The 12473-nt window shown below is 39.0% G+C and overlaps 1 protein-coding gene across 5 annotated transcripts in view; it reads right to left on the bottom strand.

The window, feature by feature from the left end:
• emsy (EMSY transcriptional repressor, BRCA2 interacting) overlaps window positions 1-12473 on the bottom strand; it is a 94344-nt gene that overhangs the window by 49484 nt on the left and 32387 nt on the right. For all 5 annotated transcript variants that reach the window (XM_072576821.1, XM_072576823.1, XM_072576824.1 and 2 more), the window contains 3 exons: window positions 7634-7777; window positions 6710-6886; window positions 3808-3953 (listed from right to left, as the gene is read on the bottom strand). In XM_072576821.1, coding sequence (XP_072432922.1) covers window positions 3808-3953; window positions 6710-6886; window positions 7634-7777 — 467 coding nt within the window. The remainder of the gene's footprint in view (window positions 1-3807; window positions 3954-6709; window positions 6887-7633; window positions 7778-12473) is intronic.

The following is a 12473-nucleotide window of genomic DNA, read 5'->3' as shown; positions in this document are numbered from 1 at the left end:
TTGCTGAACAAAGAGATCTTGGAATACAGGTTCATCACTCCTTGAAAGTGGAGTCACAGGTAGATAGGATAGTGAAGGAGGCATTTGGTATGCTTTCCTTTATTGGCCAGAGAATTGAGTACAGGAGTTGGGAGGTCATGTTGCGGCTGTACAGGACATTGGTTAGGCCACTGTTGGAATATTGCATGCAATTCTGGTCTCCTTCCTATCAGAAGGATGTTGTGAAACTTGAAAGGGTTCAGAAAAGATTTACAAGGATGTTGCCAGGGTTGGAGGATTTGAGCTACAGGGAGAGATCGAATAGGCTAGGGCTGTTTTCCGTGGAGTGTCAGAGGCTGAGGGGTGACCTTATAGAGGTTTATAAAATCATGAGGGGCATGAATATAGTAAATTTGATCCTGGGTGGGGAGTCCAGAACTAGAGGGCAGAGGTTTAGAGTGAGGTGGGAAAGATTTAAAAGAGACCTAAGGGGCAATGTTTTATCGCAGAGGGTGGTGCGTGTGTGGAATGGGCTGCCAGAGGAAGTGGTGGAGGTTAATACTATTGCAATATTTAAAAGGCATCTGGATGGGTATATGAATGAGGGGGATTTAGAGGGATATGGGCCGGGTGCTGGCAGATGGGACTAGTTTGGGTTGGGATACCTGGTCGGCATGGACAAGCTGGACCGAAGGGCCTATTTCCACGTTGTACATTGCTACGACTCTATGACTCTAAATCCCTGAAGCTGGTAGGAGAGGTTAATGGAGAAGGGGATTAAGAAGGCACATGGGACACTTTCTTTTATTATAAGAACAGCGAGGTTATATTGCAGCTGCACACAAATTTTGCTTAAACCATAGCTGCAGTGCTTGTGCAGTTCTGGTTGCCACACTACAAGGAGGATGCGATTACCCTGAGGGAATGCAGAAGAGATTCACTAGGATGTTGCCTGGTTGGAATATTTTAGCTGTAAAAAGATACTGGAAATGCTTGAGTAGTTGTCTCTAGAGGAAAGTGAGGACCGCAGATGCTGGAGATCAGAGTCGAGAGTGTGGTGCTGGAAAAGCACAGCAGATCAGGCAGCATTGAGGAGCAGGAGAATCGATGTTTCGGGGCTTATGCCTGAAATGTCAACTCTCCTGCTCCCTGGATGCTGCCTGACCTGCTGCGTTTTTCCAGCACCACACTCAAAACTCTAGTTTTCTCTCGAGAAGGGAAACTGATTGAGGCGCATAAGATTGTGAGGGCATGGACATGGCGAATAGGAAACAATCGTTCCCTTAGTTGAAATATCAATAACAACAAAACATAATTTTAAGTTGAAGGACTGGAGCTTTCGAGGGTATCTGACAAAAATCTTTTCACCCAGAAGATGGTGAGAATCTGGAACGCACTGCCTGGCATAGCAGTAGACACAGGAAACCTCAACTGATAATAAGTACATGGATGAACACTTGAAACATCATAACATTCAAGGCTATGAGCCAAGTGCTGGAAAGTGGGATTTGTGTAGCTAGGTCAGTGCAACTTGATGAACCAAAGGGCTTCTTCTGTGCTCCATGACTCTACAACTTGGTAGCATTTTTGTCCTGAGATGATCTCCTGGCCACATTCTTAACATCACCAAGAATTCAGAACATTTCCAGACTCCAATTCTGCTTCAGCCCATTTTCTGCTGAAGAATTCATCTCTGCTTGTCACCCAAAGGCTTGGCGAATCTAAAACACTCTTCAATGGCTCCTATGATCTTGGATATCACCCAAACCTCTACTCCACATGCCCTTCTGCACAATGTGTCAATTCATCCATCATTAATGTTTGCTGACCTGCTGCTGTTTAAGTAATATTATGCTTTCAAATTTCTTAATAGCTTCCTGCTTCTCTACTTCTGTAATATTTTCCAGCCCTGCAACCATTAGAGATCTTAAGACTTCTCCAATTCTGGTTGCTGTTGTGATAAAGTTGAATAATGTGCTATCATTATTTTGGAATTTGAACGGTCAAAAGAGAGGCTGATGAATTGGTTTCAGTTCTGTGATGGTAACTATTTTTTCAAAAAGTCAGAAAATCATTTGGAAAAGTGACCTAAATATACAAATTCATTGCTCAGTAAATGTCTAACTAGATATCTGAGGCAATAGCTGATTAAATATTTACACTGCTGAGGATATGACATACAGAAAACCAAATAATCAGGTTCACTGGTCGTGCATTCCAGATTGAGTTCAGTTTGGAAGAATTAGGTTTCAGTTTCATCGACATTGAAGAATAAAACTTTCAGCTCAGGAGATCAATTTCACTCTCATAGAAGGGTAGTTTGTGAAGTCTCAAAGCAATAGGAGCTTGCAAAGCTGTCTGAACTCAATGGACATTTAGGTAATCTAGGAAGGACTCTTAAAACTGCTTAAGCAGTCCAAGGAGAAAAGCTGGAAAGCATCAGTTAAGTAAGAAAGGAGTGATTTTCTCTAGGCTTGAGTATCTGAAAGGGATATTGCTGCAAAAACAGTTAAATCTTTGTTGTGTTTATGTAATGCTTTATTCAAATTGGATTACATATTAATACTTAGCAGCTTGATTCCTTTGTAAACAACTTTTATGTTAAGAAATATCAGTATTCTCATGTGAATGTTTAGCAACTGGTATCCAATTGCAAAAATAAATATAATCCATCAAGCCCAGATTTCTTTCTCAGATGTGATTTCTTCTGCATTACTATCAAACGGGATCATAACACGTGCTTTCAATTTCCTCAGCCATATGCTCTAGAATTCTCTTTAATTCTCTATGTTTCTCTATCTCACTTGGTTCCTTTTGAAAGCTCCTTAAAACCTCCCTCTTTGACAAAGCTTTTGGTTATCAACCCAAATAGCATCTTATGTTGTTTGGTAGCATCTCAGGATTTTCTAATGTCTCTGAGAAGGTCATTGGTAAGTTTTGTTATATTAAAGACAGTATATAAATACAAGTTAAAATGAAGAACTATAGATGCTGGAAATCCTGAACAAAAACAGCAAAAACCTGGCAGAGGAATTGTTGAAAAAACTCAGGAGGTCTGAAAAAGGGTCAGTGGGTCTGAAATGTTAACTCTGCTTTCTCTCCACAGATGTTGCCAGACCTGTTGAGTTTTTCCAGCAATTTCTGTGTTTTCTTTTGTAAAATACAACTTGCTGTTGTTAACTGTATCACTTCTCTAGAAATGAGATATGGTTAGTCCATGAAGTTCAGTTTCTAAGCAAATGGTTGGTGAGTCTAGAATCAAGGGATGGTCTTAGAACTAGGGTTATTCCATTTCAAACTAAAAAGAGAAGGAATATCTTCAGAGGGTGGCAAATCTTTAGAATATGCTTACCCAGAGTCTGAGGAAGCTCAATTATTGATCATGCTCAAAGCAGAAATCAATTGTTTTTTGGATAGTAAGGTAAAAAGGTAGCATAAAGATGGATGATTAGCCATGATCTAATTAATGGGTGGAACAGGCTCATTCATTCAACCTGGCCATCTTCTGCTGCTCTTTCCTATATCTTGGAAATTTGCCACAGCACTAGCTGTTATGAATTGTTAACACTTTCCTACTTATTTTCCCTACTGATACTTTTTCTCAAGATGAAGGCTGGGAGGCCAGTGATGCTGCAAAATTATCAATGCACATCCCTATCTAACCATTTCTCCAAATATTAACGACATACACTGGTGTTCCATTCTTGCTTGCCTCCTAATTTTGCGATACTCGAAACCTTTCAGTGACCTCCACTAATCAGGAATAAATGAAACCACTATGGATCATGAACTTTGTATGTAATGTACAATAGATAATTACGAACTTACCCCAGCATTCAACAACGTTGTGACCACATTTTTTCCTGGAATACCCTGGATGGTTGTTCCTTTCCCTGCAGTCTTCTGTACAACAATGACATTTGGCTTCGATGTCATCGAAGTCATTGGAATAGTAGTTATTTTTGTTGTTGTTCCTAGTGCAAATGCATTACAAAGGATGTTATATATAATTGCTACTGGGCTGACTGACATATGAGCTATCAATAATAAAGTATGCATTTGTTCCAAGATTTGCCACAGTAAGAAAGGAAATTTGAAGCACAGAAAGCAAAAGATTGAGAATAAAAAATTACAAAAAAAGATATAATCACATCTATCCAAGCTAATAGCTATCAGCCATGTAGCTTAAGATCAAGAAGAACAAGAACAAAGATAAGAGAAAATGGGATAAAAAGCAAGTCAGAAAATTATTACCTCGGTCTAAATAGCAGTAAAAAGATATTTTACAACTTTTCCCCATAAACAGTTTCTCCATTTATTTCTTTGGAGAAAAAAGTCCATGCCTTAGTTCATAACTCAACTACTCACTTAATTCTGGAGATGAAGGCAGAGAGCAAAAAAAAGAGACAGAGAATTCCCCTTCTGGATATTTAGTCAAATCAATAATAAAAATAACTAAACAAGGCAAGGGAATGATGCACTGTAAGTACAGAGGATGGTCATTATGCTGTAAATAATGTGTTAGGAATCTGACTAAGATTTTAGGTTTAAGCTAAAAAGGTGCAAGTTTAAAGGAGATCTGAGAGGCAAGTTTTTGTTTTAAACAGAGGGTGATAAGTACCTGGAATGTGCTACCAAATGCAGTGGTTAGGCAGATTCAATAGCAATGGTTAAAAGACATCTTGACAGATATATGAATAAAGGGCAGGAATAGTGCGATGCAGACTACTTAGAGGCTAAACGTTTTTAGTGTAGAAAGGCATCACACGTCAGCGCAGTCTTGGTGGCCGAAGGGTCCATTCTTGTGCCGTACTGTTCTTTGCTCCTTGAGTTGAACAATGATCATGGATCATATCCTTTATTCAGCTTCTAGTCTGCTCAAAGTAGACTAGCAGGAAAAGATCTATTGCCCCACCTGATTAATTTAACAGGAAGCTGTTCACTATTAATTGCATTTTAACTCCTAAACTTTAGTGATGACCTGCACTATAAACTGTGCCCCTTCATGTAACATGTACTTTTTCTTCGGTTTTAAAAAAGACAAATTACTGATATACAGAGAGAAAGAAAGTCAGTTATCATTTGATAAATTTCCTCAGTCTTCACTCAACTAAATTTCACTTCCTTCCCTCTGTCAAGTTCCAGCAAACCACAAAGGGAAAGACTAGTATAAGTATATGAACTAGACTCGGAATGAACATTAATCTGAAAACAACAGCAGTAGAAAGCGCTTTTAAAAGAAAACTGTTTAAAAGAAACTGTGCCAAGGGTAAGAAGATGTACTGAAGCATTAATGACACAGTTGTAGTTGTATAGTTTAAGTCAATAATTTCAACAAATGAACTAATGTTTTCCACATTAATCAATTAGAACAGGTCATCTACAAAAACAAGAAAAGATGCCCAGAGAAAGCAATTCCTTGGGATTCAAATATCATGCTTAGAACATTCCAGCACTGCAGAGCTGCAAGATGTATCAAAACTGTGTACTTCCAAAACAAAAGCAAAATATTGTGAATACCAGGGCTCTGAATCAAAATGCGAAGTACTGGATAAACTCAGAGTGTTTAACACTATCTGTGGAGAGAGGAAAACAGAGTTAACGTTTCAAGTCCAGTATGACTCTTCTTTGGAATTACTAACAAAAATTTAACAGAAACATTAATCCACCTCATATCACAAGAACAAAATTACTTTGTTGAGTTGAAAGATGTGATGTGTCCTAATTATAAATATTTTAATAACATCTATTTGAGTGTGGATTGTTGAAATGTAACTAGTAACAAACACATGTGGGTATGAAGAGATTTAAATCTTGAATTTGTAAGTACTTCTATAGCTTTGGTAATTTGTTTTAAAATTTATTTTAAATTTCTGGACAGTAATGGGTTTTTGTTTCTACTGGAAAAATTTTACAAAAAAACAAGGTAATCGTTGTGCATTAGCTTCCAATTAGGATTTTTTTTTGGATTAGGGGAAACTCCAGTACTTGGGGAATAATTTTTTTTAAGTTTTAATGTAGGCAATTCTATAAATGTCAAGGCTGAGCTGGATAGGTAAAGCAGTTGCTCCTGAGGAAGGAAGACAATAGTTTAGAATTGTTAAAAATAGGATAACCTCTGTATAAGGAATTTTGGACAAGTTGTACAGCAGAAGGGTTTGGTTAAACCCTCAGCAGCTCTTTGAGAAAGATAAAGCCCAGTTCTCTGAAAGTTCCAGAAACAGGCTATCAGGTTTTCAAGACTGAGAATTGAAGCCACAGTTAAAGTAAGCTCTAAAGGAGTAATAAAGAAAGGAATCCTCCCTGATATTTAAAAATAGTTTTAGGGTTTAATGGGATCATACTTTCACCATGTTTAAAAATCATTAAATATGGCTGTAAATATTTTGGTTTATTCTATTTTATCTTCTTTTATTTTGCATAATAAGTTCAGATTTATTGTTAAAATCAATTCTGCAAGATTGCATGAGTATGTTTCAGTGAGATACCACATTGTTAAAATTTTTTTAAAAATCTATAAAGCCGGATTTTAGTTTGGAATCTAACTTCGTCTCATGATAATGTGAGCTGGATAATAGAAAAATGTCAACTCTATTTCTTTCTTCACAGATGCTGCCAGACCTGCCAAAGTAGGAAAACAGCACATGCTCTTATTGCATATTTCCAAACATTAGGCAAGTCTGATCTTTAAGAAATCTTCATTGTTAACAGTTGTACTGGTAACACTAACCAGACATTATACTGCTGCTGATAATTTTTCCTCCAAGGGATGTAGCTAGTGACTTGGGTACTACAGTGATGATGCTCCCACTGGTAGTTTTCATGTAGGTTGTAGATCCTGTAGATGCTGCCATACGAGCACTGATAGTGGGATTCAATGTAGGGCGTGTGTAGGTAGTTTGGGTACCTGTATCACAAGAAAAATATATTGTTTAAAAAAAAATGATTTTCTGAATTCCACTACCATTTAAATCGAAAATAACTACAATAATTATTTAAACAGAAGCATCAATCGCTCACAAACAAGACAGTTAGGCCATTTTTTGGAATACTGCATGCAATTCTGGTCTCCTTCATGTTGGAAGGATGTTATGAAACTTGAAAGGGTTCAGAAAAGATTTACAAGGATGTTGCCAGGGTTGGAGGATTTGAGCTTTCAAAGAGGTTGAATAGGCTAGAGCTGTTTTCCCTGGATCATTGGAAGCTGAGGGGTGACCTTATAGAAGTTTATAAAATCATGGATAGGGTAAATAGACAAGGTCTTTTCCCTGGGGTAGGGGAGTCTAGAACTAGAGGGCATAGGTCTGGGTTGAGAGGGGAAAAGATATAAAAGAGACCTAAGGGGCAACTTTTGCACGCACACAGTGATGAGTGTATGGAATGAGCTGCCAGAGGAAGTGGTGGAGGCTAGTACAATTGTAACATCTAAAAGACATCTAGATGGGTATATGAATAGGAAGGATTTGCAGGGATATGGGCCGGGTGCTGATAAGTGGGACTAGATTAGCTTGGAGTATCTGGTCAGTATGGACGGGTTGGATGGAAGGGCCTGTTTCTGTGCTGTACATCTCTATGACACAAATCACAAGAATGGAACAACAAATGAAATAACCTACTCACATGCTTCTTCAATGTTCTGTACTTCAAGTCTTACCTGTCGGTGTAGTAACCAACTTTGTTGTCATAATGGCACCATTACTGCTAACCACCATGATAGGCGAAGTACTAGTACTAGGCATTGTAGCTGGTTTTGGCAGGATTTTGCTTGGTTGCATCTGTTGGGTTATAATCTTGACGCCTGTCAAAAACAAGCTACAATGAAGGTAGTCAGCGACAGACCTAATAATATGGTTTAATATGACACCTTCTCCCATTCCAAAGAACAGATTTAACAATAATGACTAGCTTATATCACAGTCAAAAGCTTGAACCAGAGATGCAACTGATGTCTGGTGAAGAGCACTACACCACAAGGAACAAAGTGTATTTCAAACATCATCTGACAAAGAGACCACAGGAAGAAGACAGAACGGTTATTATCTACACTGTAAATTGGATGGTTAACCAACTGGAAATAAGATATGGCAAAAATCACAGGACAAATGACCAATACACTCACAACAAAGGAATGCTTTGCCTACAATAGGTTGTTTTCTCCCCATGCACTGGTGCTTTAAATTTAATGAGTATTTTGTATAAAGTGCTGGCATTCTGCACTCTCAGACAAGTTGAACCTGGAGACAGTTTCCAGCTGATGGCAGACAAGTAGTCAACATGGCACTGCATTTGAATGCAGAACATATGCACCTAAAAGAGAAGCTGCTGACTGTAATCATCGGAAACTACCTTCATTCTGACACCATATAATTTTTTTTAAAATAGTGTAAGCAGTAAAACGAAAAAAGAGTGCTACTGGAATAAAATTATAGGACTTGTTTTGGTAGAGTCATAGAGGTCCACAGCATTGAATCTTCACCAGTCAAAAAATACCGCCTAACTATTCTAATCCCATTTTCTAGCACTTGGCCCATATCCTTGTAGGCTTTGGCATTGTTACTGCATATCAAAATACTACTTGAATGTTGTTATGTGGCTTTCTGCTTCTCCCACTCTTATATACAGTGAGTTCAACATTCCTATGACCCTGTGGGTGAAAATAAAGATTTCCTCGCATTGCCTCTAAACACCCTGTCTCTGACCTTACATCTATGCCCCCATTCACTGATCCCTCAACAAGAAAAGATTCTTCCAATCTACGTTGTCTATGCTCCCTCATGATTTTATCCATCTCAATCATGGTTCCCCTCACCCCGCCCCTCCAGTCTCCTATTCTCCAACGAAAACAATCCCAGTTGATCCAATCTCTTTTCATAACTAAACGTCTCTGGCCCAGGCAATATCCTGGGGGCTATGTTGATGATAATCTCTTGGCTGACCAATAAAATAAAAGAATTGCAGATATTGGAGCTTGGAAAGAAACAAAAGGGTCACTGAACTTAAAATGTTAACTATCTTTTCAGCATCAATGTAATCAGTCTCATCGTGCTGCCCACCAGCAATCCTCATTGCCTTCACCTCAATTTGTGACCATAATTTTGTTCGCAGATTACACAGCTCTACTTATTTCCCACTCAAGAACCATGTTACCATACTTCAAGCAGGGGTCATCAAGAACCAGGTGGTCTTCATGAAATTTGTCTTGGAAATCAAAAGAAAGACCGAATGTACCCTTACACGGAGGACTGAATTACATCTGAATTCCATCACTCCAATCCCTTAAAAGACTAACCTGAAGATCAATAAGTGTCAGCAGCCAACTTGCACACAGCAGGATCACAAACAAGGAGATGAATGGCAAATAATTTGTTTTAGCATGCGATTAAACAATAAATATTAACAAGGAAAGCAACGAGACATCCTTGCTCTTCTTTGAAATAGTGCCATGGAATCTTTTCATATCCATTTGAGAGGATATGGTTCAACATCACATTCAAGAAATGGCATCTCCAACAATGTAAGATCCCCTCAGTACTGTACCGAGTGTGCTAGCCTCGACTTCAAGTCTCTAGATTGGAACCTGAACCAATGTCCCACAAATTCAGAAGCAAATCTTCTCCCCAGAAACAGAACACGTCTTACGAAATTCTATCCAAAATTGAAAGGTTTTTGTCATGCTTTTTGTTTAACATCATGAGGATAGCATCCATGCAACTGAGATCTTGTTCAAGGTAGTCCATATCACGGTGAACACCTGAAATAACAATGTCCTTCAGCACTATCTTGGGATCCAGGACACAGCACAAACTGTGCTAATAGGTTCCCTAAGTAAACAAACCAAGGAGGAAAGAAAGAACTAATGTCAATCAGCTACTCTGCCAAAGATGAGCTCAGAGGTTCAGTCTTTATCTTTTCTTTCAATTCTCTCACGGTTGGCTGGCCAGCCAGTATTTACTGCCCATCCCTCGTTGCTCGGGAATATGGTGGAAAAAGGTTTTGAACCTGCAGTTAACGCACTGTACCAACAATTTCATGAGGGAGGGAATTCCAGGATTTTGACCCAACAACACTGAAGGAATGTTTCCAAGTCAGGATGGTGAGTGGATTGGAGGCCAAAATTGCTTCTGGTGATGGTGTTGCCATGTATCTATTGCCCTGATCTTTCTAGATAGTAGGTATGAGTTGAAAAATGCTACCAGAGTAGCTTTGGTGAATTTCTGTAATGCATCTCAGAGATGGTGCATACAGCTGCTAATGAACGTTGGTGGTCCAGGGACTGGACATTTGTCAACATGGTGCTAATTAAGCAACTGCTTGGTTTTTGATGGTGTGAACTTTCTTGACAGTTGTTGGAGCTTCACCCATCCAAACAATTGAGGAGTATTCCATCATACTTCTGACTTGTGCCTTGTAGAGGGTGATCAGGTTTTGGGGAGTCAGAAGGTGAATTACTTGCTGCAGGATTCATAGCCTGTTCTTGTAGCTACTGTAGTTATAATGCTTTTCCAGTTCAGTTTCTGGTCAATTGTAACCCACAGAATGTTGATAATGGGGATTTCAGTTGCAGTAATGTATTTAAGTTTCAAGGGCCGATAGGTAGATTGTCTTCTATTGGGAGTGGTCACTAACTGGCATGAATATTACTTGCCATTTCCTAGCACAAGCTTGGATACTGCCCATGTCTTGTTGATTTTGAGCATGAACTGCTTCACTATCTGAAGAATAACAAATTGTGAACATTGTGCAATCAATGGGAAACATCTACATTTCTGTCATAATAATGGAGGGAAGGTTGCTGATGAAGCAACTGAAGAGAGTTGGACATAGTGTACTATCTTGAGGAACTCCTGCACAGATATCTTGAAGCTGAGATGACTGACCTCCAACAACCACATCATTCTTTTTACAGAGATGACACCAACCAGCAGAGAGTTTTCCATCTGATTTGCATTGACTCTAATGAGATCAAGAACTGAGCAGCCTTGGCAGAACCTAAATTAGACATCAGGGAGCAAATTATTGCTGTGCAGGTGCTGTGTGGTAGTGTTGTTGATGACATCTTCCATCACTTCACTGATGATCGAGAGTAAATTGATGGGGAAGAGGAGGAGGGCAGTAACTGGCTGGATTGGTTTGTCTTGCAACAGAATATTTTCTGCATTGTCAGGTAAATGGCAATGCTGTAGAGGTACTGGAAAGCTTTGCTCGGTGTGTGGCAAGCTTTTGAGCACAAGTCTTCAGTACAATAGCCGGAATGTTGTACAGCCTTGTAGCCATTGAAGTATCCAATGCCTCCAACCATTTCTTGATATCATATTGAGTGAACTCAATTAGCTGAAGGCTGGCATAAGGGGACTTTTGCAGGAGGTGGAGGTGGATCATCCACTCATCAGTTCTGGTTGAAGCTTGCTGAGAATGATTCAGTCTTATCTTTTACACTCACGTGCTGGGCTCTCCTATCATTGCCAGTTGGGATACATTTGCGGAGCCTGCTCCAGTAAGTTGTTTAATTGTCTACATCATTCACAAATGGATGTGGCATAACTACAGAGTTTAAATCTGATGTAATGGTTGTGGGATTGTTTAGCTGTGTTTCAGCTTTGTTGTTCAGTTTGCAAATAACCCTGTTTTGTAGCTTTATCAAGTTCACACCTCATTTTCAGGTATGCCTGGTGCGGCTCCTGACATGAACCTCCTGCACTTTTATTTCAAGCAGGATTGATGCCTGGACTCAAGAACAATGGTATATCATTTGGGACATTTAAGAATGATTTTAACTACCAAGGCTAAGCTGCTGAAATTACAGCTCATAGGCCACATTCAGCTTTCAAACCCTGGCAATAAAACCTTCAAATCACAACCAACTTTGGCCCTTTTAAGTTGCACTGTTTATTCACAGCTGAATTTCATGGGTCTGACAGTTTATTACAGGCTGTTTATTACAGTTTATTAATGCTGCTGACTTAGCAGTAAATAAATTCTAAACTTCAACACCAGGTGTATTAGTTCCAGCAGGTTAGAGTGGATGCACATTCATGGAATTAAAGATATATTATGACCCACAATATCCATCTAAATGAGCCCCCAAAAAAGTCAGTAAGGTTCAATGTTCTTGCATTTAATTATAACTTAGCCTCATTCAACTTTGTATTCATAGGTACAGGCTCTTTTATGCCAAAACTATGGGAAGGTGCTCCACAGGCTTTTGAAAGAGTGTTGTCTCCTCTCTTTTATAATCTACTTCCCACAACAATTATGCACTTAAAAAAAATCACATACAAAATAAACAAACAGTCTCACTCTTTTTTTTTACATTGTACATATGATGTGGATGTTGCTGCTTCAACCAGCACTTATTGCCCATTGCTAATTGCCCTGGGGAAATTGGTGGGGAGTTTATTTAACTGCTGTAGTCCCTGTGGTGTCGGGTCACTCAATGCTGTGAGGGAGGGAGTTCCAGGATTTTGACACAGCACAAACAAAAGAGCAGCAATATG

Source organism: Chiloscyllium punctatum, chromosome 9, assembly GCF_047496795.1.
Source record: "Chiloscyllium punctatum isolate Juve2018m chromosome 9, sChiPun1.3, whole genome shotgun sequence".
Taxonomy (NCBI): Eukaryota; Metazoa; Chordata; class Chondrichthyes; order Orectolobiformes; family Hemiscylliidae; genus Chiloscyllium; species Chiloscyllium punctatum.
The sequence above is the reverse complement of the archived record's forward strand: the minus strand, read 5'-3'. Positions and strand labels throughout refer to the sequence as shown.